The 26,918-nt window shown below is 26.3% G+C and overlaps 6 protein-coding genes across 8 annotated transcripts in view; 3 read left to right on the forward strand and 3 right to left on the reverse strand.

Annotated features, from left to right (window-relative positions):
* LOC129611677 (3-hydroxy-3-methylglutaryl-coenzyme A reductase) overlaps window positions 1–3,319 on the reverse strand; it is a 41,610-nt gene extending 38,291 nt beyond the window's left edge. Inside the window, exons 1-2 of one of the 2 annotated variants that reach the window (XM_055524938.1) lie at window positions 3,182–3,319; window positions 432–934 (exon numbers count right to left, since the gene is read on the reverse strand). In XM_055524938.1, coding sequence (XP_055380913.1) covers window positions 432–765 — 334 coding nt within the window. In that variant the 5' untranslated portion in view covers window positions 766–934; window positions 3,182–3,319. Of the gene's footprint in view, window positions 1–431; window positions 935–3,020 lie in introns of both variants that reach the window. The other variant, XM_055524939.1, reaches the window with a different exon arrangement.
* Window positions 3,320–4,354: 1,035 nt separating this feature from the next.
* Window positions 4,355–7,294, reverse strand: LOC129611850 (uncharacterized). The gene is made up of 8 exons (XM_055525248.1): window positions 7,149–7,294; window positions 6,661–7,073; window positions 6,477–6,600; window positions 6,054–6,422; window positions 5,916–5,997; window positions 5,621–5,857; window positions 5,357–5,514; window positions 4,355–5,302 (listed from the first exon to the last, which is right to left on the reverse strand). The coding sequence occupies exons 1-8, from the start codon at window positions 7,186–7,188 to the stop codon at window positions 4,881–4,883; spliced, it is 1,845 nt and encodes a 614-aa protein (XP_055381223.1). The 5' UTR covers window positions 7,189–7,294; the 3' UTR covers window positions 4,355–4,880.
* A 1,164-nt stretch (window positions 7,295–8,458) lies between these two features.
* LOC129611885 (coiled-coil domain-containing protein 12) lies at window positions 8,459–9,348 on the forward strand. The gene is made up of 2 exons (XM_055525298.1): window positions 8,459–8,758; window positions 8,814–9,348. Exons 1-2 carry the CDS (start codon window positions 8,643–8,645, stop codon window positions 9,157–9,159), a joined length of 462 nt encoding a protein of 153 aa, XP_055381273.1. The 5' UTR covers window positions 8,459–8,642; the 3' UTR covers window positions 9,160–9,348.
* LOC129611884 (spindle assembly abnormal protein 6 homolog) lies at window positions 9,174–11,219 on the reverse strand. Its single transcript, XM_055525297.1, has 6 exons — window positions 10,997–11,219; window positions 10,612–10,932; window positions 10,173–10,471; window positions 9,760–9,967; window positions 9,361–9,703; window positions 9,174–9,300 (listed from the first exon to the last, which is right to left on the reverse strand). The coding sequence occupies exons 1-6, from the start codon at window positions 11,168–11,170 to the stop codon at window positions 9,266–9,268; spliced, it is 1,380 nt and encodes a 459-aa protein (XP_055381272.1). The 5' UTR covers window positions 11,171–11,219; the 3' UTR covers window positions 9,174–9,265.
* An 838-nt stretch (window positions 11,220–12,057) lies between these two features.
* LOC129611763 (uncharacterized) lies at window positions 12,058–16,610 on the forward strand. The gene has a single exon (XM_055525066.1). It carries the CDS (start codon window positions 12,125–12,127, stop codon window positions 16,427–16,429), a length of 4,305 nt encoding a protein of 1,434 aa, XP_055381041.1. The 5' UTR covers window positions 12,058–12,124; the 3' UTR covers window positions 16,430–16,610.
* Window positions 16,611–21,096: 4,486 nt separating this feature from the next.
* On the forward strand, window positions 21,097–23,994 carry LOC129612035 (uncharacterized). 2 transcript variants are annotated; one of them, XM_055525478.1, is made up of 7 exons: window positions 21,097–21,264; window positions 21,328–21,560; window positions 21,622–21,846; window positions 21,898–22,038; window positions 22,877–23,037; window positions 23,116–23,252; window positions 23,316–23,994. In XM_055525478.1, the coding sequence occupies exons 1-7, from the start codon at window positions 21,249–21,251 to the stop codon at window positions 23,801–23,803; spliced, it is 1,401 nt and encodes a 466-aa protein (XP_055381453.1). In that variant the 5' UTR covers window positions 21,097–21,248; the 3' UTR covers window positions 23,804–23,994. The 2 variants fall into 2 exon arrangements, with proteins under 2 accessions (XP_055381453.1, XP_055381452.1); XM_055525477.1 differs by having other exon boundaries at window positions 21,316–21,560; window positions 23,316–23,993.
* The last annotated feature ends 2,924 nt before the right edge of the window (window positions 23,995–26,918 follow it).

The following is a 26,918-nucleotide window of genomic DNA, read 5'->3' on the forward strand; positions in this document are numbered from 1 at the left end:
TTCAAAAATATAAAATACACATTACACATGAACCTCATATAATTCCATATCTTGTGTACATAACATTTTTATATTTTATTATAAATTTGTGCATATATAAGTACATATAAAATATACTTATGAATTTTCATTTTTTTGATTACTTTTATCATGAACCTGAATTTAAAAAAGCATAAAAATGAAAAAATAAAAATATGTGAAGCGCAAATGATAATAAAAAAAAAATCTCTTTCTTCAAATTGCAAACTAAAACTACGTCGTCTACGTTGTAGCAAATTTTTATTAGTTTTGCTTATATTGAAAATATTTTATTATGGTTCAATTCATTTTCGTTCCTTCTCTTTCATAATATTATATAAAAAGAAAATTTAATATTATATAAACGATGTTTATTATTTTTTAATTTATTTTGTTTTTAAATTAAAACTTACCTAAAATATATTTACAACCAAGTTTATGTAAACTACAAAATTGATAATAACAATATAAGACGGCTGAACATCTTACAATTGTCATTAATATAACATCAGCAGCATTATATTCAGCTTCAAGTCCTTCACATGATTCTCTCCAACCTTGGCATGGTCGATGACGTGATAAATATGCTGTTGATGAAGTTGTTGTTGTTGTACTATCACTACTACTACTAATACTATTTCTGTCAACTGATATAATACATGCTGTTACAGTTAATAAAGCGACAATTACTTCCCAAGGATGTGATGCGCAAAATTCACCATGAGCATGAAATAATTTACCAATCATTTTGCAGTAATTTTAAATTTATTCTAAATGTTGATTTACTTATTTACAAAATAATTTTTAAAAAAGTATTAAATATATTATAGGTTGTTTTTTTTTGTTTTCAAATTGAGTTTCGCTTTGAAAAAATAAATTTACTTTTTCTTTTTCGTTTCTTTGAAATATATTGTATCTGTAAATTGAGAAAAAAATTTAAATTAATTTTAAGATATAATATAAACAAATATGTAGGTAAGTATTTGAAACCTATTTAATTATTATTAAGAATATGTACATAGCTACATTTGCCGATTAACACAAATATTACTGTATTTTAGATAAAACAAAAATCAATATTATACAAATAATTTGGAAATATTAGATAATAAAAATAAAAAAATAGAAATAAGATCATGTTATATAAAGGTGAGTTTGTTAATAGGTTGAGCCTCAAATAGATTTTGAGATCGACATTTTTAACAAGATGTAAATTTTATTCAATTTCAATGTACATATAACTATTTAGTACAAGTATACAGAGAAGCCCAATTAGTAAAACTAAAGTGATGTCATTCTTAACTTATTTTGATTTTAGAAATTTTGCAATTGCAGATCTTACAATGTCAAACAAAAATATTGCTAATTATTATCACAAATATTTGAATTCAAATGAAAATTAATAACCTTAACAAAATGAATATAAAAAATATTACAAAATATTGTAAGAATAGCCACATGTTTATTACAATAAAAATATGAGTAGAAAGAACTTTAAATTTAAGAGATTGGTATTAAAAATCTGATGTGGTGGTTCCCTTCAGAATCTACACATATTGCAAATTTTTGACAAACATACCGATATAACGACGCACTGCCCGAAAATGTACAAACAAAATAAATTTTAAATATACATTTTTTTCGGTTTTTATAGGAAAATAATAATTGATAAATTCAATTAAATATAAAATCATACATAGACATAATTTTTGAGGCTATTGGCTTATAGTTATTAAGCCAAGACTTAAATTTTTAACAATAAGTTTCTGATAACGGAAAAATATCTGAACGTGTAACGTACGAGTACTAGATAAAAATTTCGATGTGTAATAAAATATTGTAAAATAATTTTTCTACCACGGTACCTGTCTATTTAATTATCTTTGGGAATTTAAAAGGATAATAATTTTAGTACATAAAGGATAATTATTTATAAAACGTTTGAAAGAGGTTTACCTACAGCTATAAATATTTATGTCGTTACTTCAAGATTTCTTTTCTTTTTTATTCAAACTGTTTATTTTTAAAAACGCTTAACTAAAAACATGTATACAGGAAGCTCAACTTTATTTCCACATTTATTAAGCGATGAATGAAACGAAAAAAAAATACAAAAAGAATTTACCTCTACCTGTAAATATTTACAATTAAAAAGAAAGTGTTTGAAACGCATTTTAATCGTAGTACTCGTATATAGAGCATAAGTTAACTTCTGTATCTCAAATCTCCCTTCCTCTTATTTACTGGAAAACTTGTAAAGTTATGTATATTTTGATTTACTCTTACAAGTTACTAGGTACAATAAAATGAAAAGTGCGCAACTTAAAAGTTAAACAGTTATTATAATATCTACATAATATGGTACCTATTTACACACATGTATATATAAAATTTCTGTTTTTTTTTTTCGGCAACGTGATTTTTTGTTTTGTTTAGATCATTTATGTACAAAACGCAATAGTAACAATTGTATACCAAAACGAATGATCAATAATTCATGAAAAAGTAAATGTATTTATTTGTCGTGGACAACGACAAAATAGGTATACTTATATAAAAATACACAATCCTAACTGGAAGCATAACTTATTCATTCAAATTATTATTATTATTATGAAGGAGAAAGTTTTTAAGTTCTGTTATCATTATAAAATATATAAATATGGTGCATGTGTATGCCAGCAAACGAATCAATATGAATGAATGACTTTTGCTGAAAAACCAGATAAAATACACGTACATGCATTATGAAATTACACAAACAATAACAACAGAGAAAAAGATGTTGGTAGTAGGTATTCGCACTAAAAATTAAGAAAATAAACATCGTGTTAAAATATATAGGATAGTTAAAAAATATAGTTTTTAACTATCCTAAATATAGTTTTTAACTATCCTAAGTTTAAGTTTGTGCACATACATATGTACACATATTTCATACTTTTTATTATTTAATCTATGTTTTGACTTTAAATTTGTGGGTTTTCTGCACCAATACTTACTTTATGATTATAGGAAATGATCGAGTATAATATATTTCATATTTTTACATAAAATATTTAAAAATAATTTTTACACGTTTAATTCCAGAAAATTTTCATATGCAAAATGAACAAAATCGTTTATGACATAATTTTGCAAGATAAAATAAAAAAACACTCACTTCTTTTTCTTAAATTTGACAATTGTTATCAACATAAAGTTTCTTTTTATTTATATAAGAACTAAGATTTATATTATTTTTTTTGTGCTAATATATTTATTAATTCTATTTTTTTCTACCCGTACCGACACATTTCTATTTATTTCAATCCAAACAATACAATTCGAAAGATGAAAATGTACTAAAATTTATATTATTGACGTTTCCATATTTATCAAATTTAAAATGCCAAATAATTTTAAATTTTGTTATTGCCAGATGCAAAGTATTTTAAAACAATATTATCAGTGCTACAACTTTCGTCATTAGAAATTGCAGTAGAAAACATGTTGATTTTTTTTCCCTTACATAATTTTATTTTTAAATAAAAAATCAAATTTAATTTTAATTTAACCAATCAAATTTAATTGAAATAATTTTTATTCTGTAATACAACATCTTTTAAATTAAGAAAATTATAGTTACAACAAGTTAATAAATAATTAAAATAAAATAAAGGACATAAACTAAATAAAATTAAGGTTTAGATATTTTGGTAAGGCGTATCAGTTTAGATACGTTTTCCTCGCTCTCGGTTGCAATGGCAAAAGTCATGTCGACAGTAACGTAACGCAAAATTTGGTTCATAACATTGCTTAAAGTGCGCTTTTTGCAAATGATAGAAATATATTTTTTTGATATCGATTATATATGATTCAGATATTTTATAGTTCATATTAATAATAATTCAATTAAAAATCTAATTCAATTTAATAAAATAAAGGAGTTCGTTCTTTAAAAATTATAAACGAACTCCAAAAAATGAAGCAACATAAAAAATATTTTCCACTACCACTGGATTACTTTTTTCGCATGTTTTTGACGTTAATAAATGGTTGACAAATATTTCATTCCCTTTGTGATGCAAAAATCATCGTGCAAACACAGGTAGCTTAAAATGAATTTTAAAATAAAGTACATACATAGGTAGATATATAAGTTCTGGATCAAGCATGATTCCTGCCTGTAATTGCAGGATTTCACGCTAGAATGGAAGTTGAGTTCATGATAAAGTTATGAGTGGTATGAATTTTCCAAAGATGACGCACTAACATTTCTCACACCAAAATATAAGGGAGACCGAAAACAGTAAGCCAAAATTTTATAAGAAAATAAGTAATTGTAAAAATTTTGTAATCTTAATTATATTTTCTTTAAAATTAAATTTATTTGATATAAAAATGGTGTATACACATGGACGGAATGTTTTACAAGAGTTTATTCTAAGATCTAATTTTTTACATTTGAGTCAATTGCAAAAACGTTTAAATTTTATTTACTCCTTGGTCTTTTAATGTAAGTTAGGTAAAGTTATTTTAAGTTATTAAAATATATAATATATATGTATGTTTACACATGCTTTGTGTAAAGTATTGTTAATATACATGCATACATATACATAAGTACCTATGTTTTTAAAAAAATTAGAACCGATTATTTGTACAATCAAGAAAATAATGATTTTTGAAATTTTTGTTTTGCCTTAATAATAGTTATGTATATAAATGGAAAAAAATGAATACTTTCTAAAGCATGTGAAAAGCGATTTTACATTGTCTTTAATTTGTATTCGCCGACATTATTCGAGACAAAAGGATAAGAGATGTTTAAAAAACTTAATTTATAACATATCAAATATGATCAAAGGAAATTAATTTGTCTATGAATTGTAAATAATATAAGATACAACTAAACTGCATATTAAAGAGCTAATTAAACTGAAATTGCTTAATGTATTCCCTTTGCTTAAGTCCCAGTCAAATGTAATAATGATTTTTTCTGTATCTTTCCACGGATTTTCTCCATCATCAAAATGCATCGGACATTGATCACGTTCCCTCTCGTACTCCATAGCATCAATTGCTACTGCGGCTCCTTCGCTATTATTCCACGAAATAACGTCTTGTTTCAAATTACAGAAAGCTCCTACGGCTTGCGACATCAGAACGCGATTTAAGTCAGATCTTTGATATACCCAGCACCTATATTTTGAAAGCGGATCTAAATCGTCATAGGTAATTAAATATGACTTTAAGTTCTCTTTCCAAAATCCTATGCACTTCATTTGATAGTCAGGATCACCTGAAATTTAAGAACATTAATTTCATTGCGAGAAAACTAAAAAGATTTTTTTACTGTAAATGTCAACCGGCCGCCCTAAGTGATCAACTGATAAGCAATAATTTTCATCAATTGCCATTTCTTTTTGGTCAGTATCGCAAACAGATAAATCAGAAATATTTTGTTTGCAATGAATATCTGGCCTTGGACTAAGCGTTACTCCTCCTAAAATTCTGTAAAAAATAGTCAGAATGCGGGCCATTTAAAAATATAAAAACAAAAAATAATATTGAAGAAAATTAAAATAAAAAATAGGCATAAAATAATAATAAAATTCACCTAGTTTTGAAAGGGTGTTCGCCACGTTGTGTAAAATTAAATTTACCAGCTACGGGACATCTAACCGGAACTGGATTTTTCGCTAAAAATAAGTCGTACAACCAAGCTTCCCTGTTAGGAAACTGCACCCAAGAGCAAACCGTGCTAAAATCATCTTTAATAAAGGACGTTCCCATACGATATCTTATAACGTTATGGTGTCTTGGAACAAAATCGAAGCATATGTAATCTTTTTGACTATGGATGAAAATTAATAATTTTTCAAATGTTCTTACTTTTAAGTTAAAATTTTTACCATCCGTCAACTGTTAAACGCGCCATCATAATTCGGGAACCTCTTTGTTCCTTACATATGTAAATTTTTCTGCGAAAACGGGCTAAAAGACATCAGTTTTTTTTTAAATTATATGCATTTATAACCTGAAAGACTAACCTTGATCTGGATGATAAGTTTCAATTATATGGGTTTCATTGATAACAACATCAGCATCTATATTGGCTGTATTTACCCACTCTCCACTAAAATTTTGCGGTAATCTACATCCAGGCTCTACAACTTCAGCTTTCTCTGGTGTTAGCTTTAAACGCTCCGGTGAATTTTCAGGGGTCTTTAAGACATTACATTCGGGAGTTATAGAAACACCAAGATACAAATCATCGTCTCGATTTTTAAGAAAACATCTGTATTTTTCATCTTTTCTACTTTCTTTTGTATTTGAAACAGCAAAAAAGTGATTCTTTCCTACAAACCAATCTCCTAAGCAACTATACTCTACTGTACCAGTAAAAGTGCCGTCCATTCCTGTTCAAGATATGTTATATTATTTAAAAATAAAAACAAACTTTAACAGCGTACCTTCACACTTATGGTAAGTAATATTGAATTTTTGGTTTTGAATCAAAAATTGGGTTCCTGGCACCTGACATGATTGAATTTTCGCTTCAGGACGATCACAAACCCCAGTAAATCGAAAACGATTCTAAAATAATTATAATATATGTATATATATTAATGAAATTTTATAAATCATATTTTTAACCTGATAAGTAAATTGCCAGACGCCTTCCAAAGCTGATCGACAATTAACTGGTATATAATTCTCATTAAATAAAGTGATTAATTGTGAGTCATCTTTTATACCACGGCATATATTTTCCACAGTTGGTTCTTGCCCTGGATTTAATGTAATACATGGGCTTTCATACTTTTCAAAAACATTGGGTGTCCTTGAAAATATAACAACGCAGTGATAACAGTTTCGGGAGCCCTCGAACACAAACGTATAGTCACTTCCATTGATAACTTTCATAATACAATAGCCCCGATCCGACATAGAATTTACATCTATTACAGTTATAGTTGGTCTCCCAACTTCCCAAGAAAACCATGATCCCCGCAGGAGTGGAGGCATTTCACAGTATCGAGACTGCGACTGACAACAAAATTGTTGAACTAAAACAAGCAATAACAATATACATTCCCAATTATTTTTAAAAGGGTGTGGCATTATTAATAAAATTAACTTACTCGAAATAAAAATTGTTAAAAATAATAAAAAAGTTTGCATTTTTGTAGCTTTTAAATGAACTAAAATCAAACATTTAATTATTAAACCATTACCCACTACTTTTATTTTCTAAATTATAATTAAAAAAAACACGATTTAAAATATCTAGTACAAAACAAATAATGACAATTGAGAAATGACATTTTTAAATAAGGAATGCCAGTTATACTATAATAATCGAAACCTTAATTCAGAGGACAAGTCACACAAAATGCAAGATCAATAAAATATATACATGGATGAATTATCAAAATTGTATGTTTGCAATTAGTAAAATGTCAAAATTTTTACATGATATGCGAAAACCTTTCATATAACCTGTATATTAGTGTTAACAAACATTGTAAATAGTGAAAGAATTTTTAATTTGATACAGGTGACATGCAATTTTTTGTTTTGCAATTATTGCTTGTAATCATAATAATTGATTGTAAATATATTACGCGAGTATATACATATGTAACTTAAGTAATGCATCAACACAAAGCAAATGCGCGAATTAACATAATAATTAGTTTGTATAGCAGCTTGATTGCCTGATTTAATAAAATAATACAGTTGCATATAAACGACCTCTAACATAAACTAATGAGTCACAGATAAGAGCAAAAACTTAGTTCATTAGTTCTCACAAATAAAGCACAGATAACCAGAGCTTACCTTTTTTTGCTCAAAGTTCAAATTTGACAAGATTCAAAGTTGTGATAACATGTTCCAAAATTTTATAAACTGGGATTTTTAATTTTAGCTTTGAACACTATAATGTTAAAAACTAAAGCGGATATATTCCTTAACCGATTTGAATCTGCTCTAATGTAAAAAAACGAAAACACCAATGGAAGTCCCAAGATGTCGCTGTCAAATAATGCTCTTTTGTAATAATTTTTCTTTTGTTTGTCATAATGTCAAGGATAATTTATTTGTAAATGTTTTATATCGTCGGCTTAATCTAATAGCAAATAACTCATTTTGCTCTACTTTACAGGAGACAAAAAAAAACTATTTTGTGACAATATTTTATATGGTTGCTTGTAAATGTTTTTAATTAATTTAATGTTTAAAAAGAATTTTAATTAGAATATAACCTTTATTTACCTTTCATTGATATATTTACCTAGAACAATGAGTTACAGGAAGTTATGAAAAAATTTATGCCAAAAATGAGTTATTTGCTATTAGATTAAGCCGACGATATGTCATTCTATGGCTATATAATGTTACACACTTCTTTTCAAACATGCGGCAATCTCAATTTCGGTAGCATATTTGTTGCATTTCTACTTTATGTCATAAAAAGCAACGAACTAGAAATAAAAATAAGTAAACGTAGAATATAAATATTTCTAATTTCAGTCAAAACTGAAATATCAAATAATTTACAAGTGTATAAAACATAAACAATTCGCGAAATTATATTTTACAGATATTGTAAAGTCAATACATAGGTTTTATTAATGGAAGGGCTTGATATAAATTCTTTAGAGGAAGAAGCTTTGAAAAGAAAGAAAAGGCTCGAAAATCTTAAAAGGAAAGCAGAAAATGAAAAAGATACACATAAAGATAATTTAAAGTAAGAATAAGGTTTTTATTTATTTTTGTCAATTAATAAAAAAAAAGAATTCTAGGCCTAAATTTAGGAGCTACAAACCTTTGGATAAAACTTTAAAAGAAGATAGCCAGGAAGAAAACGGAAAAGATACTGGCATTGAGGAACAAATTCAAGATCAATTGGAACTGCTAAAAACACCAATTACTATTGATGAAATCGACATAACGAATTTGGCTCCTCGGAAACAAGATTGGGATTTGAAACGCGATATTTCTAAGAAATTGGAAAAACTTGAGTGGCTTACACAAAAAGCAATTGCAGAATTAATAAGGGAACGATTAAAAATGAATCAAGAAAGTATTTTTGAAGCTGTAGCAACAGCTGAACTACAGTCTGAAAAATCCGATTTAAAACAATCATAGCTTTTGTAAAATTGGTTTTATTTAAGTATCAATGTTAAATAGGAAATTTATTATTTTTATAAGGCACGTACCATATAAAAATTATACCGTACATATTTGCTTTTAACTAAGTTTTTGTAGCTGCTTTAAGTTCTAAAATCTCTGAAAAAAAAAATTGTTTATTAAACAAAGATGTGATTGAAAATGTTATTGGTTTCGTACTGTTTTTATATTTTTTTTCAATAGATTCCACCGATTGCTTAATAGAAGTAATGTCAATAGGTAAATTTGAAGTTTCACTACGGATTTTCTTAAGTTCTTCTTCTAATGCCAAGATATTATTGTTTATATTAGATAAAGCTTTTTCTTTTTTTTTAATTGTTAACTCTTGTTGTAAAGCAACTTCCGTTCTCCAATCTATAGTTTTTTTCAATTTCACTATTTCAACAGCTTGCTTTGATATTATATCATTTGCTTTAGTAATTTCATCCGATGCAACTTCAAGGGCATTTCGTTTGACCTGACATAATTTTTTTTCAGCTTGTAATTCTGCTTTCAATTCAGACTTTAAAATACATGTAATTATTAGTGACTATTATTATCTATAATAAAAAATTTTACCAGCACTTTTTCAAGATTTGATATTTTTTTCTCGTATTCAGAATTTTTTTTTTGTAAATCATTTACTTGTTCATTATACCGGCAATCTCCACTTTTTTTTAAATCAAGTTGTTTAATGAGGTGTTCATTTGATTTTTTTAAATTAGAGTTTCCAATTTTGATTTGCGAAATCTCCTTACGCAAATTATCACACTTTCTAATTTCTTCACTACAATTTGAAAAGTTTAGATTAGATTAAAAAATGTTATTAATCAGGTATACTCCCTCGACAAGTTATGAAGTAGTTTCTTTGTAAAAATTTTAGATTTTTTTAAGTCAGAATTGATATACATACATAATATGTAAGTAAACAATTATCATAATTTCTTTGAAAACTAGATTTTCGAGGGAACTATTAATGGTGATTATTTTACCTTTTTTCTTTTAGTATATTAGCCTTTTCTAAAGTGATAAAATCAATTTTCGCTTGCAATTGGGATATAATTTTTTTGTATTCATTTTCGTCAGATTTTTTGGCTTCTGTTATAGATTTTATTTTATTATGCATTTCGTCAAAACCAGCTCTTTGTTTTTTAGTATACAGATGTTTTTGTTCTAAAATTTCTTCCTTCAATGTTTGGTTTTCCTTTTTGATTTCCAAAAAGTTTTCGTTACAATTCCTAAGAGCAGTTTGTAATCCAAGAATAGTAGTTTCATAATGTACTGTTTGTTTCTGAAATGAATTAAGTTTTCTCAATAAAATTTTCTTTCTATTGATGGTAACTTCGAATTAGGAATTTTAAATTTGAAAACGATTGTCATCGAGTAATTTAAAGCTGTTATAATTTAATGAAATCAAATAAAAAATTTTACCTGAAGTTTATCAATGATTTTATTTAAATGGTAATTTACAACGTTTAAAGAGGCTTCTTCAATAGGTAAACTTAAGTGGGTTAAATTTTTAAAAGCATGAACTTCATAAAATTGAAGTAAAATTTCATTTTCTTTATCACGACGAACAATAGAAATTTGAAGAGTTTTATTTTGACATCCTTGCAGTATTTTAAGCAAATTATCAATAAATCCTAAAAAAGTTACGTGCAAGGATTGATTAGTTTTTAATATGTTGAAAAATTGTGTATTTATTGTTGATGTATACATTTTGCGCTCGTTTTTTTCAGCTATTCTTATTTGCTAAAATGGAAGAGTTTTTTGTTATGCAAACGCAAATAAAACATAATTCATTTAATTAACTTACTATCAATTCCTTGTCACTAATTTTTTCTGCTAATATACAACATGTTTTGGGCACAACTATTTGATCCAATTTAAAATTTATTTCAAATTCATAAGGGTGGAATATTGTTTCGATTTTCTCTTGTGGATTTCTAATGAATGCTTCAGCACCATTTTCTATACTATTAAAAAACATTTAACAAAATCTATTTGCGAATTGCTTAAAATTTAGAATTAAAATTTAAAATTTAAAAAGTACTTGATTGTTGCCGTCTACGCTTAAATTTTTTTTCAAAAATTGGTATAAATTTTGACATAACAAAAATATTGGCCGTGGTATAAATTAAGAAAAATGATTTAACCTGTTTGGTTCCCATACTGTAAATTTGGACATTGTTAAAGTTCAACTTTAAACATTCCCAAAGTCGTCCATTGGTAGTCTAAAAATAGCAATTTTGAATGTGTTGCGCATGCGAAAGAGAAGTATTGTTATTTCTGTCTGGTATAAGAGAGGTTTTAGATAAATTATATTTAGATGGACTTGAACGAACTTGAACGAAAAAATTGTTGTTTGTTATGTATGTTCTTCTTTATGTATGTACTGTTTATGTATGATAATTTTTGATTTTACATATTAATTTCCGGATATAATATAAGGAGCAATATGCAATAAATCAAATAAAAAATAATTAACTTGTTATTTCCGAATGTAAATGTATATATATATGTATAGTAATGCTGTACGTAATATAAGTTTATAAATATTTTTTGTGCCTTTCGAATAAAATTCAATGATGATTAGAGATATAAGTAAATGTAAATTTTCATAAAATTTATATTTGAATTCATAATAGGAAAAATATATAGTTTGATAGATATAGAAATAAATAATTTTGTTTCGAGTTCCTATTACTTTCCTGATTTTGAATATTTTGAATGAGCATTCAATCTTTCGAACCCAAATTTATATTTTCCTTTTCGTGAAAACTTTTAAACCTAAATATTTCTATTAAACGGCAGCACTTATTCTCTTATATAGGTTTGGTTTTTTTTGCATAATTTGGCGGACCAAATAATGTCAAAGTGAATTTAAAAAAAAAAGCAGTGAATATTTGAACTAATATTGTAAATAAAATTATTTTTGATTTGGATGGATTCATTTAAAAAGCTAATATCAGATGTGATCAGAAATGGAGAAAAACAAAATTATGAAGAATTAAAAAAAATAATTTTGAAAACGCCACAAGGGAAAATATTAGAAACAATTAAATATAGTGTCAGGGAAGGTGGAGTAAACTTCTGGAATTATTTATTAAAAGGATTCGCTCTATGTTCTAATAATGAAAGCTGCAATCAAAGAAGGTTTGAGTGCGTGGAAATGTTTTTGCGTGAACTCAGTATCACCGAATTGTCCTATAAACAAACGTATGATTTAATAACAAGATTATGCGGTGAACTCTTGTTTTTCCGAAATTCTCAATTGCTTACTATTATTGAGATTTGTAATGATTCAATTAGATTTGGTGATTCAAAATTGGTTTGGTGGAAGGATATATTCCCAGAAGCCTTAGCTTTGATTTGCAATCAAGAAAAATTAGAAGTAGATGGTGTAAGTATGAGCGGAATTGAATATAAAAATAATATGGTTAAATTTCTTTTCTCCATGAAATGGAATTTGTCAACTTTAACAGCTCTCGCTAATATGTTCGTAGAGTTAAAACTTGACGAAAATGAGATCGTCAATGCTTTGTCGAAGTTCTGTAAATATCTTCAAAAAGTAAGTCCGGCTGAGCTTCCACCGTTAGCATTTCAACTATTTTGTATGTGTCAAACTGCTTCACATTTAATAATACCAATACTTGCTCTGCAAAAATATTTTCATCACTATTATTATAAGAAGCTGTTTACGGATTTAGAAAGTGAAGCTAGTGGATTAGACAGTATTGATTTGTATGCAGAAAAAGATCTTCGAGAAGCTGAAGAAACTATTCTACACCATTTAAATTTTTGCACAAGGTTTCGTATTAGTGAAGAGGAGGTATGTGTTATACTAAGAAATCTTACTTCTTGCCCAGAAATAATTTTGAGACCTTTTTTCCTAAGTGCAGTAATTTCAATGAGCAAAAGTAATCGGGATCCAGATTGCTGGATATTATCTTCACCTCTTTTAATATTTTTAAAAAATGTAATAAGAAAAAATGAAGAGCAAATAGAGCTTTCTAAAAGTTCTACGTGGTGTGACGATACTTTCCATGTACAAGCAAAAAATATGCAGCAAATCTTTTCAGTTCTTATAGATCAAAATAAGGATGGAAAAGATGTTATAACACCCGGGCTAGTAAATTTGGCTTTTATTTTATTAAGAGCGAAAAATCATAAAAAACTGAGTGTATTAAGCACTTCATTTTTAGCGCAGTTTATTAAAAAACGTTTTATTTTTGGTCATGGTATTGTTAAAAATTTAGCGAACTGGATGTTAGCAGAACAAGATTGTGAACGTTATTCTGAGTGCCTTACAATATTAGCCCATTCCGACACCTATACAGTTTCAGAGTCATTTCAAATAATTAAAAATGTTTTGGATTTTTTCTTATGGATTCCGGGAAAAAATGCAATGAGAATGATGTCCTTTATATTGCCACTAATGAAAATATCTCAGCCTATTCGTGATGCATTTATTGATACAATGAAAAAAGCAATTAATTCAAAAGATCATGAAACTTGCCTATTAGGGGTATATGGCTTTTGCAGTTTATTGAAACAGCTCAATAATAATAATTCTCAACGTGCAGGTGGAAATGGATCCTTTTTATTTACGCAACAATGCATCTCTGGATATTCTTTAATGACACAAAGTTGTTTAAGCAGTCGTTCTAATTCTCAAAGACATTTTGATATTCTAGTTTTAGAAATCGTTGGATGTTTACGAAAGTGTTTTAGTGCATCCGTAGAAATAAAGGAAACTCTATATGAAAATTTTGGTAGAGCAGTATTATTAAATCCAAAGTTGGCGCCACATTTTCTTGAATTTATTGACAATCATTTCCGCGGCTACTTTAAAGTAGACGAAAGCGAAACTGTAATTCGTTGGGAGAAAATTGTTTATCAAGAACAAGAATGTGAAACTATTAAAATATGTGATAATATCGGTTGTTTAACAATATTAGTTTCTTCAATTGTATTAATTTGTGAAAAAAATGATATAGTTCACAACAGTGTTGTAATGAAAAGTATAATAAAAACTGTAGCTGAAAGAATAATTTCAAAAGATTTTAAACTAATAGAGAATATTAATAATTCAGATACTTTCGCATTGTATTTAGCTATTCAGCAAATTAATTTTCTTGAAGCGTTGATGTACTACTTGTTGTGGACTTCAAAAATTACGAATAACAACGTAACTCAAATTCAGAAATTATTTGGAGAGCATCAAAGAATAAAAAATTTAGTTGAACAAAGTAGTCTAAAAGGAAAAAAGATAAAGGATCAGAATGAGAAAAATGAAACCAATTTAATAAATAACAAACATATAAAAAAATCAACCAAAAGCTCTATTAAATTGAAAAATATTTGGGATCTTTTGACCCTGGAACGATTTTTGAAATTGCTTCATGATGACATGGTTCCTTTTGCAGACTCAGTTTCAACAACTTTTTTGAAAAGCAATACAGCTTTTGTACAATATATTTTAAAAGTAACAGCATCTTATTTAGAGGAGCTGCGTTCTCAACCAGACTACAAACAAATTAAACTTAGTATAAGAATATTTAAACAAGTGTGCGTTGTAACAAGAGTAATTTACGAGCGCTGCATTAAAAATTTGCAAAATTTATGGCGAAATTTTGATGTGGAATCAGCTTACCTAGCAGTAGAATGTTTAAAGGAAAGTCTTTTAACTACAAAAAAACTCTACTCCACAAAATTTGAGCAGTTTCTTAAAGAAGTTGATCTATTATTTTTTTCCGATGAAAAGAATAAAATTTATAACATAATCCAAAATATTTTAGAAGAAACAACAAATGAAAAAGAAGATATAGGGGAAGAATTTAGTCAAAAAATTTCCAGTTCGCTATTACAGTGTTTAGAAGTTTTACATTCTTTTATCAGTGCCGGTACATCTTTAGCATTGGAAAGCTTTGATTGGTTATACGGGTTTTGTAAGAAATATGAAATTAATCAGGAATCATCATTGATATACAAATTACTTTTTACGATGCGTTTGAAAAGTCATTCTGGTGCGTTTTTTGATTTAATTGCTTCACATTTAGGAAAAGTCATGGGAGTGATTTCAGAGACCGAGCTAACAACACCTCAATCAGAATTTAAAGCTCTTAACGGAACGTCATTCACGTCTTGCTATATTTATTTATTACAGTCTTTGCAGCAACAATTAGAATTTATAGATTTTTTTATTTTCAAAATTAAATCATCATTTTGTAATCTTAAATTTGTTTCGGAGGATGATCAAGAAATATGTGGTATAAATTTGAAAACAATGGAACGTTCTGTATGTACTCAATTTATCCACATTACTAATTGTTTGGTGCAAATGACAAACATTGACACACCCTTAGGAGAATGTATGAACAATTTAGTTCGCGTTCTTATTCAATTTTATGTCTCCTTGAATAACTTAACGAAGCACTTAATGTTGCAACATTCTCGACTTGCAGTATCATTTCAAAATATTAAATATGATCAAGTTGTTCGCCTAGCCGGAAAACCGTTAGCTTCACGAATTTATGCGTTAATTATAAACATTGATGAAAAAATTTTATACAGTTTGGATGAGAAAAAAAACAAAAAAAATCCAACAGCAGATGGTGCTAAAGTGTTAAGAGAAACAAAACATTTACCTAAATTGATCTTACGAATGGAAACTTTCAATAAGTACGTAATGTTTTTGAGTAAGAAAACTGGAAATGATATAACTCATTTTTTACATATTGGAACAGTTAGAGATTTTAGAATTCAAACTAAAAATTTAAAAGATGCGATTCATGAAAGTTTGGATCATAGTAGTCAAATTGAGGACTTGCTTGATGATCAGAATGATAATAATACGGAAATAATAGATAGCGAAAGAGACAGTAATAATGATGAAAAATCAAGTGGAAGTGATGATGAATTATCTGCAGCTAAAACCGTGGCTTCAAAAAAAAGTGTTGGTAAACCAAATAAATCGAAAAAAGTTGATTCAGAAAAGAGAAAAATTGTTTCCACAAGGTCTTCAACTCAAAGGAAAAGCCAGGCAGGAAAAGATATTTCAATAATGGAAGAAACTCCGGTTATGGGATTTTTAAATGAAGAAGAAAGTGATGAAAATGCTGGTTTACAATTTTTACAAAATGTAGCTAAAATTACGGAGAAAGGACGCAAACGTAAAAGTTTAAACTCAAATTTAAATGAAAAACAAGAAAACAAAAAAAGAAAGACCGCTTTAAAAAAGAATTAAAAAATTAAGAAATTTGAATACTGAGGAAGCTTATCCAAGCGTTAATACAATTTCGTTTTAATAATTTTGTAATATTTATCGCTAAACTTAGACGTGCATTTGTGTTTGTTTGTTTACATAAAAACTAAGTATGTAGGTATAATAAGTTCCTTTTATATGGCATAAAAAATGTACCTATGTATATTTATTTATAAATTGGCTTTTATTAAATTTAAAGTTTATTTTAAGAATTAAAGCATGAATTAAAAACAAATTTTGCTAGGATACTAAGAAAGATATTAAAAGTATGTATTTACGCTAACCATTGGAATCTAAGGAATAATTTTTGTGTCCCGAAATCAAAGAATTATTTAAAGCTGTTCTTGTTTTTTTTAAACATTTGTATCATAAGGTTACAAAGAGTCTGCTGAGAAATGAAACAGTGTATAAAAAAATACAGCAATCCCTCCTATAACGTAATTTTTGGGACCGAAAAATTTTTACGTTAAGTGAAATTACATTATAGGAGGTCCAACTAAACTAATATGACTAATATGTATGTACTTGATATTTGCCTAAACTAGTAAGTTGTCTGATGGTAAAGAAAGAAATTTAAATGAAAAAAAAAATAGATTATTGCATATTAAATTATTTTAAAATTACGTAAAACGAGGTAAAAATTACATTAAGTGAAAATAGGTAGGAAAAATAAAATTTACATATACAGCAATCCCTCCTATAACGTAACCTCTTACTATATAATTTCGATATATGTAAATTTTATTTTTCCTACCTATTTTCACTTAATGTAATTTTTACCTCGTTTTACGTAATTTTAAAATAATTTAATATGCAATAATCTATTTTTTTTTTCATTTAAATTTCTTTCTTTACCAACAGACAACTTACTAGTTTAGACAAATATCAAGTACATACATACATATTAGTCATATTAGTTTAGCTAGACCTCCTATAATGTAATTTCACTTAACGTAAAAATTTTTCGGTCCCAAAAATTACGTTATAGGAGGGATTGCTGTATCGATATTATATAGTAAGAGGTTACGTTATAGGAGGGATTGCTGTATATTGTTTCGAGCAAATTGTATTTAAAGTTTTTTGAAAATTTAAACTTACGTTTATAGCCTAAAAAGTACATAAAGCTTTTTATATAAGTTATTTTGAAAGATAACACCAAATTTTTAAAGCTTTTAACAAAACATTTATACTTTTATGAAATTATAGAACACTATCGCAATCAATGTGAAGAGTTACTTAATGTAGTTGTACTTTGAAATCGACTACGGGGAATCCAATGGTGGTAAAATCGGAAAACAGAGTATACGCATCATACACTGTTTCATTTCTCAGCAGACGAAAGTATAAATGGATTTGCTTGTCTGAATTTTTGTTAAAAAAACCCTTAATTTTTTATAAGGTATTTCGAAATTAAAAAGTCCCAGAAATTGTTAAAGATGTGTTTAGACGGATTATTGTGTATTTCTTTAGTTTTGATTTGATTGAGAACTATTTAAAATAGTAAACTGCAAGACTTTCCCCTCTATTATGTATATCGGTATCGGCCGATAAACGATAATTTATCGGCAAAATTTTGTGTTTGTATTACCAACATTGTTTATCGGTAAATTTTATCGGAGTCGGGAAAGCTTTTTTTCCTGTATAGGAAACGTATTAGCTGGTATTATGAAAACGATAAATTGTCGGATTTTCACCGATTTAAAAGCGGGTACAAATTTTTAGACGACAGATTTTTTTTTTTGTAAAATCTTCATTTTATCAAGGAAACTGGTGTAATTAATTGCTTTTTTAAAATGTAAGCATTTTTTCTAAATTATTTTCTTTCAAAATGTTATTCATATATTTTATTTAGGAGTAAAATCGTAAGCAACAAAAAACAAATTGCGCGGTTAGTAGAAAAAATGGAAGAGGACTTAAACCTGGCAAGGAATGATAATCTGAAATTCTGGATAAACCTAAAAAATGTGTACATATTATATAAATAATAAAATAAAATAGGTACCTAAACATACATTTTGTTGTCTAAATCCAATGGATTAGTTGAATCTCTTATATGTCGTCTTTGAATAGCTTGCGTTTCTTCACTTACTACCGTTTCTTCACTTTCAAAATATAATGCACGCGACATTTTCCCGATATATGTATATTTTTATTTTACAAATTTAACAGAAAATAATTTGCTTACAACAACTTTTTAGCACATCAAAACCAAATTCAAAATAGTTTTAAAAATTTTTTGAAAATAACTTTTGAAAGAAAACAAATGTCATTAGAAAAAAAAAAAACTTTTTCTCCAATTTACAAAAACAAAAATTTGTATGAAAAAGCTTCTTTAATCGGTTGAAATATTTTTATCGGTATCGGTTCATAATACAGAAGAAACTTAAAACCGATTAGAACTGCCGATAATATATCGGCCGATACCGGTGTTCATAATAGAGGGGTTTGTAAATCTTCATTTAAAGAATTACTGAACTCAAAAATTTTGAAAAACGTTAAGTTTTAGCAAAATCAAAAATGTTGTACATACATACATATGTATAGTTTCTACTCATTACCTAATTGCCTCATTAATTAGTGTAACTCATGCATTATATTATACATGTTAACATTTGTAATCAAACAAGCAGCTGTGAATTCTACAACCTAATAACCGCGATATTGCATTATTATTGTAAACCACTGACATTTCAGAAACAAATTGGTACATGTAGCTTATCATACATTGCATAGTCATAGAGCGTCTACCAAATGTTTTCACTTTTTGTTACACATTTTGGTAAACAAATATGTAATGTAGACTAGCAATTGTACTTTATATAGCTGTGTACCTTTAATTACAAAAAAAGGTAATTTTCCACTTACATTTTGATGTTTCTCTCCTATTCTTTTTTCCATATATGTATGTATGTACATACACCATGACTTCAATAACGCTTTAATAAAGATTTAAGTACGATATTAATACGGTTGTAGTCTCAGAGCTTTCAATACCTTTACATTGTAAAAAAAAACTACCTTTTCGCTTTTCGTTCATTTTGGAATATAATTTTTACCATATCCATATAACTTTGACATTTAACAAAAACTACCTTTTCGCTTTTCGTACATTTTGGAATACAATTTTTACCATATCCATATAACTTTGACATTTATTTGAAAATTTCAATTTAAAGTTCTGTGCAAATGTTCATTTTTATAAAACGTTACCACATCATTAAAAATATAGCATTTTTATGTTGCATTTTAGGAAAAAAACTTGATAACTAGAACTTTAATGCTGAGAATATATGCTAGTTTATTTTATCTGTTGTTTCTGGCAACTTTTATTTTACGTCTCCACTACGAATAAAACGCAATTAGGAAAAGTATACAATGTCAAGAGCTTTTACTAAACTTTTTGGAATTTGATACTGTGTAAAATTTCCGTCGTAAGCGCATTATTGAAGTCACGGATACTGAAATTTTTGTCTGCAAAAATATGTCAAGTCGGCGTTAATTTCGCTTGTTATTGACATAATGGTACAAAGCGAATTTAGTACATTCTTATTTTCGTTAAAAATTCAGATTGTACCAAAATTAAGAACGTCAAATTGACTGCAGATCTTTTATTTTGGTAGACGGGGATAGTTTTAGGTTTAATAATTGTCGAAGCGAATGACATTTTGAGCGAATATGAATTTTTGGAATTATGATTAGCGAATTCGCCTAAATTTTAGGCGAATGAGCTATCAAATCTGTCGAATGAAAATTCTGTGTGACAAGCCTGGCGAATAAAACCGAAGATCACAAGTGTTTTTGGATATTTTTTTTGTTGGATATTACAGCATTTATAGTGATATAATGGAAAAATATAAATTATCTGTAAAGTAAGTTCAAAAATTTTAGAAATTATTTTAAAAAATATTGATTGTTTAATATTAATTTAAACGTGAAAAAAACGAACCAAAAAAAATTCGAGCATTTAAATAAATTAACGGACAATAACGCCGTAATATTGTTAAAAGGATAGGAAAATTTAATTGTTTTTGAAAAAAGCAAAAACAATGTACATATCTGTGGTGTTAACCTTATTATTTTCGGTGGATTTTCTGACGTCTTGCGGTAGCAACATTTTTGATCTTTCGAAAGAAAGCATTCGCCAAGTATAATTTAAAATATCATTCGATTCGTCTATTCGATTCGTCCCTTACACTCGCCTAGCGAGTCCAATCCATTCGAATCGACCAGCTATTCGCTTCACCGATCATAATAAGGGTATTAATTTCGAAACATAAACAAGAATGAAGTGAAATGTAAACAGAGCAAAGTGATGAAGTGGTATTATTGGAAAGTATAATGGTTTTCAAGGTAGAATTTTAAACTTCTAAATTGATTTTATTCTGAAAATCTCAAAATTTAAAAAAAACGCAATCTTTGTTTTTAGAAGACAGGTTTTGGATAAATTCACAAGGTATTATATGAATTCATAACATAAATTCATAAAATTTATTGTTAAAAATTTACAAATTGCTCAATTTGTTGTCTTATTAACATTATATTCGAAAAGTATAACGCTTGTTAATCTGATCATTAAAGTTTTACAACTTCAAAACTTTACTAAAGACAACACTTTTTTAATGATGTCATTTCTCCATCGAAAATCAAAACAAAAAAAGCGCAAAGAGAAATATGTAAAAATATTATTTTGTCAACATAAATATAAACCGGGAAACTCTCGGAAAGGATTTTTAAAAAAAAATATTTCGACTAAGGTCATTTATTTTAAAAATTACATTAGAAAAGCTTTACAACTGGCAACATGAGGACCCAATTAGGTATGTGAAATCAAAACTGTTTCTTTATTTTTTTTTAATCTTAAAATTTAGCCTTTGTTTTAGTTTTGTTAGTTTTTTTCCCTCTAATAATTGGTGATAATAATTTGAAAAGTGGTTGGAAGAAACCAAATGCTTGGGAGGAGGATGTAGTGGATACAAAGTCGGAATCATCTGACATAGCGAAAAATGAGCACTCATTGAATACAAAAACAGAATTGTTTCAAGGAAAACTAAATGTTACATTGTTCTATGAGAGACTTATAAGAAAGCTGTTTAACAGGAAAAGTTACATTAAAGTAGTTTTACAGCTTTTTTTGTATTGCAATAATATTTTTCATACAATACCCTTTATTTTAGATTAATGATCAATTGCAAAGAACTATTTTATTTGAAATTAGTGAAAATGAAATGGCGTTAGTAGAGCAAACAACAGATCCAAGAGATTGGGATGAGTTTGTTACAAAGCTGTTTGCGAATTCAAAAACGGCAGATATTTCTGAAACAAATTTCGTACAAGATTCTTTCAATACGAATTATTATATTCATCAAATTTTAAATACTTCCTGGCTATCTTTTATTGAGGTATAACTTTATGAATAATACGATGTTAAGATTTCATTTTGTATCTTTTAGGACAATATTTTTCTAGCCTCAGCTATTTTGATTTTTTCAATAATATTTTTGCATAGAAAGTTTGATTATAGTCTTGTAGCGTTAGGCCTGCTGTCCATTTTTATAATTGGTTTTATCTGTGAATACTGGGATTGCAATAATGTAAGTCTGATAAATTAAGTACATACATACATATAATATTTTTTATTAAAAAATTGTGTGCCGATTTTTTGTGGTAAAGAATTTAATTATTTTTGGGGGCACCGTAGCGTAAATGTGGTTGCAGCTAATGGTTTCATACTCTGTGACGTCGTAGCCAATGTTCAGAATAGAAACTTTTCTAGCTCTCTCGTCGCAAATGTTTTTGAAGGACGAAAGAGGTTTTCAAAGATAATTTTTGTTTGTAAGCTTAGAAGTATTTTTTAATCCAATAAAGTATCAAAATTTGCTAGAGATCATCAGGTTTCAAGGTTTTAGGTAATATAATATCTTAAGGTTTATATTTCCCAAAATATCCTTTAAGATTTTGTAGAAAAATTTTAAATTTATTTCATTATTTTTTCCACAATAAATTTAAAATAATTTTTTATAAGAAAATCATTTAAGTTACCCCTCTTTTTCCATAAATTTGTAGTCATAAAGGGTGGTGTTTTTTTCTTATTCTCACGTTTTTTTGTTTTTTAGTAAAATTAACTTTGATTTTTTTGTGGTTCGTTTTGGAAGAAAGCAAAATATTTAACTCAATGAAAACTTAAAATGATGAAAATCGATAAAATTCACAGAAGAAAATCAGCTTTGATAGTGTTCCTTTCGTATTAAAGAAAATTTTTACTATTATCCTATATTTACTATGGAAATATGAAACTATTATCTGGAATCAACCTTTCGTTACAAAAACCGTTTTTGGCTAAAGTTGGCTATCTTAAAAGCCTTACAACATTTTTTCTTTAATATTTTTATGCTATTGTTTGATTCGAAAAACATACGTACATATTTACAGGAACTTGAAATTGAAAAGGTTATCGATTTATTAGATAAAGACGAAAGAAATCCGTGCGAAGGCTTTGATGTTCAAGGTATGGATATAAGAGTTGAAAAACGACCTTGGTATAAATTTTGGTCGCCAGCATCAAAAAAGGAAGAATGTGCTGATTATTTAAGGTATTTTATCAATTAAATGTAAAAAAAACCAAGTTTATTAATTTATTTTTGAAATATTAAATTTTTTAAATGAATCAGGAAGCAAAGTAAAAAAATGTCAAACTCGGAAACCTGTAGAGCTGACCATGTTCTTTCAAGATATATTTATAATGTTTTCATGCATCAATTTGAAATGTTGATTCGCCGATTTTTGGAATTGAATAAAAAACTGTATAGTAAGTTAAACACTCTTAATAATACTGTTCATTCCTACTTAACACGGATTCATATATTTGCAGATGACTTGCCTTTCGGAGTGAATTATTTTGCCATGGGATGCTCTTGTTTTTTTTTAATATCTTTTTTGACACTATTTTTCAAATATATTCTTGCGTCCTTGATATTTCGTATTCCAAGTTTGAGAAATAATCAACGAAATATTAATTCAGGAGCACAAATACAAAATGATTCCCACCATGCTTCTTATCATGAGATGCTTCTTAAGCAAAATGAGAGTATAAATCAATTAGCAAAACTAACTACATTAACAGTTCGGCATGCACTAAATAATGGCTCTCGAGTGCAAAACATCGAAGAGATTGAAGCTATTTCTGCTCCATCAGAAATTTTAGAGTCAATTGAAGATAATTGTGACAATTGTACATCAGTTGAACCGGTAACTGAACATGAAAATGTAGTTGATATAAACAAAAATGAAAAAACAGTTAATGATAAATCATCAAGTATTAAAACTTCTGGTATAAGTTTGAAAAGCATAGATAAATAACCAAATACATATTGTATATAAAATAACTTCATAATTTAGTTAAATTATTTGAATTTTAAATACTGTTATTTTACAATTTAATGAATTCAATTATGTTGTAAATGTGTTATTGTACTAATTTATACTTAAATTTTTTACAAATTTTTTATGCTGCTACAGTATCTTTATAAGCATAATGTGTAAGTATTTTTGAAAAAGTCTACAAAAACCTTGAAAAAAGTTTTTTACAGAATTATTTTAAAACTAATAAAATTTGAAATATGTATACAAAAGCTGTTTTTATTTCAATTTTAAAACAATTTTTTTCGAATAGTTTTGATATTGCAATTTGCAGAATTAATTGGTAAAACCATGCACAGTCTATCAAAAAAAAAAAACAATATTATAATTTTTAATTTCTGTATATATCATTTTATTGGTTTCTTTGGTAATATAATAGTTATTGATATTAATATAAATATATTTAAGGTTTTTATATTTTATTTTTTTAAGCTTAAAATAACTTTCTATACAATACCGTCTTTTGATTTTTTTTTATTTATTAAAATAAGATAAAATATGTAACAATATATGTATAAGAGTTTGTTGTAAATTAATGTTGATGGGATTTTTTACTTATAATAATTAACAAAATAAAATCCAACGATTTTTATTTTAAATTTTATAGTTTTTTTCTATAAGTTTTTTTGTGATATTTTATATGAAATTAATATTTAATTTAAGATAAAACTTATTATCTCTTCGAAGGATTTAGTTTACTATGTTATATTTGATTTTCACCATAGCTTTTATTAGATAAAGATAAATTAATTCTTTATTTTATTTTTAACAAATTCCAAAAAAAAATGCAAAAAGTGCTTATTTATAAAGAGATTTATTATTTTTATTTATACTTACAATTAGCAATGCAAAAAAAGCATCCTTCGCAAAGTTTTATTAACTTTTTTAAAGCAAATTATTAAAAGCTATTTCAATAAATTATCATAACCTGTAGTTTTTTTCAATAATTATTTCAAATTAAATTTCATTAATCTTTTTTTTTTAATTAAAATTTTTTTGATTTTTTTTCTATATTATAAATTTTATTATTGTACATTGATAAATATTTTTATAATTATGCAATCATTTTTTTTATAATTTATTAAGAAAATTTGATATTAAACTATTTTTATAATTTTCATATAAACATATACCCCAATTTTCATATTTGGATTTTGAAATTCTAAAAATTATATTAGTTTAGTTCTGCAGATATTTAAATTTATGTCCAAGTTAAAAATTATTATTCTAAATTTAACTTATTAGTTCGTTGTTTATTTTGTTTCTACATATTTTTTTTTTTAAATATGTATAAATAAAATATAAGTACAATGTAATTAATTTAATATAAATATATCGTAATAATTGTAATATAAACTTTTGTATATATTTATTAATGCATAATCAATCATATTTTTTGATCGTTAATTTTTTTTGGTATTAAGCTTAAAAGCTGTAATATTGTAAACTAATTTTTTTTTTTGTATATTTTAATACGAATATAAAAATAAATTAAATATGCTCGAAATTCATGAGCACTGGCAATTTATATTAAATAATTTAACAAGTATAATTGAAATATTTTGATAAATCGTTTTAAAACCAAAATTACATCTAAAAATAAAACAGAACTAAATCTAATGAATATTATAATATGTGTAACAATATAGAAAAACATGAAATTTTTTAGTATTTTTGATTTATAACCTAAAATATATATTATTTTTATTTCAACATAATTTGAAAAGCTGTGAACTTGTCCAAAATAAAAACTTTATAATTGTTTTATAAAAGATATAAAAATAAAATAGCTTGTTTTGCCGACATTTTCTCGCTTAAATGTAAAATAATTTAAACTTATGTTTCGTTGTTTGCAGTATTTTTAAATATTTAGTATAATTATATTAAAAATTATAAAATTTCGTGTATATGTAATATTAATTTGAATAGGAAATACTTGAGAAGAATAAAAAAAAATTGCCAATTTATTTGTAATAAAAACTAAAAACTATTAATAATAAAGGAAATAAGATTAAAAAGAATTTTTTTTACACGAATCTACAAATATTTATATTTACTGCAATATATTCGTAATATTCGTTTTGCATACTCAATAATAAATATTTCAAATTAATTTATGTATTTTTTTTATTTATTTAATTACTATAAATACATATTGAATTTCAATATAATAAGGCAATATACTGGAATATCGCTGTATATGTATATACTTTATAATTATATGTTTAATATAGTATATTTCTTGCTAATTTATGCTCTATAAATATACGTATATATAGTTTATAAATATTATATATGTATATATGGTTAACATTTAATTAATATTGAAATAATAATTATAGTTTTTTTTTAATTTCATTTTTAATAGATTTGTTTTTTAATAATGGTTTTTATTCTATTTTATACTTATTTTTTGGTTAAATGAATTTTGAAATGAAAATTTTTATATTCTATAATATATTTTCATAAAATATAGCAAAACGCAATTATTTCTTAAATTGTTATTAGAACAATCACTGATTACATTTTAAAAAGTTTATAACAATGTTACATGAAATATTATATACTTTCCAATATAATCATATTAATATATTCAAAATAAATAGACGAACTATGTTAAAGTTAAAAAAGAAGTGAGTTCTTTCACATATTTTTCTACTAATAAAAAAGTAAAGCAATAATCAAAGCATTCGAATGTGTTGATCGTGGATTTCGATAATCCAGACATGCTTGAAAGTTCTAAATTATAAACCTTAACGTTCTTTTCACACATACTTGCAAATCTGCTGAACTGATCTGCTAAACTGAATATTTTATTTTTGCAGATTTGCAACAAACTCGAGTAATTTTTTCAATTATGCACTTCTACTTTATACTATTTTTGCAATAGTAATTAAAAAAATTAAAAAATCCTATAGAATAAAGGCTATTTTCGAACATGTTATTTTTGCAGATTTATTTTTCGAACATGTTATTTTTGAGTGATCGAAAATCCATTTAGTTACAAATATTAAAATAATATAAACGGACGTATAGGATTTAATCCAAAGGAAAC

The sequence above is a fragment of the Condylostylus longicornis genome, unplaced genomic scaffold, assembly GCF_029603195.1.
Source record: "Condylostylus longicornis isolate FDR11 unplaced genomic scaffold, ASM2960319v2 ptg000055l, whole genome shotgun sequence".
Classification (NCBI taxonomy): domain Eukaryota; kingdom Metazoa; phylum Arthropoda; class Insecta; order Diptera; family Dolichopodidae; genus Condylostylus; species Condylostylus longicornis.

Coding starts and splice junctions, on each gene's coding strand:
- LOC129611763 (XM_055525066.1), top strand. CDS start 12,125: ATGGATTCATTTAAAAAGCTAATATCAGATGTGATCAGAAATGGAGAA.
- LOC129611850 (XM_055525248.1), bottom strand. CDS start 7,188: ATGCAAACTTTTTTATTATTTTTAACAATTTTTATTTCGA. Junction 6,423..6,476: donor TACTTACCATAAGTGTGAAG/GTACGCTGTTAA, acceptor TATCTTGAACAG/GAATGGACGGCACTTTTACT. Junction 5,515..5,620: donor GAACACCCTTTCAAAACTAG/GTGAATTTTATT, acceptor TATTTTTTACAG/AATTTTAGGAGGAGTAACGC.
- LOC129612035 (XM_055525477.1), top strand. Junction 21,561..21,621: donor ACAGGAAAAGTTACATTAAA/GTAGTTTTACAG, acceptor CCTTTATTTTAG/ATTAATGATCAATTGCAAAG. Junction 22,039..22,876: donor AATACTGGGATTGCAATAAT/GTAAGTCTGATA, acceptor ACATATTTACAG/GAACTTGAAATTGAAAAGGT.
- LOC129611884 (XM_055525297.1), bottom strand. CDS start 11,170: ATGTTTTTTAATAGTATAGAAAATGGTGCTGAAGCATTCATTAGAAAT. Junction 10,933..10,996: donor TTAGTGACAAGGAATTGATA/GTAAGTTAATTA, acceptor CTTCCATTTTAG/CAAATAAGAATAGCTGAAAA. Junction 9,704..9,759: donor CAAATCTTGAAAAAGTGCTG/GTAAAATTTTTT, acceptor TGTATTTTAAAG/TCTGAATTGAAAGCAGAATT.
- LOC129611885 (XM_055525298.1), top strand. CDS start 8,643: ATGGAAGGGCTTGATATAAATTCTTTAGAGGAAGAAGCTTTGAAAAGA. Junction 8,759..8,813: donor ACACATAAAGATAATTTAAA/GTAAGAATAAGG, acceptor AAAGAATTCTAG/GCCTAAATTTAGGAGCTACA.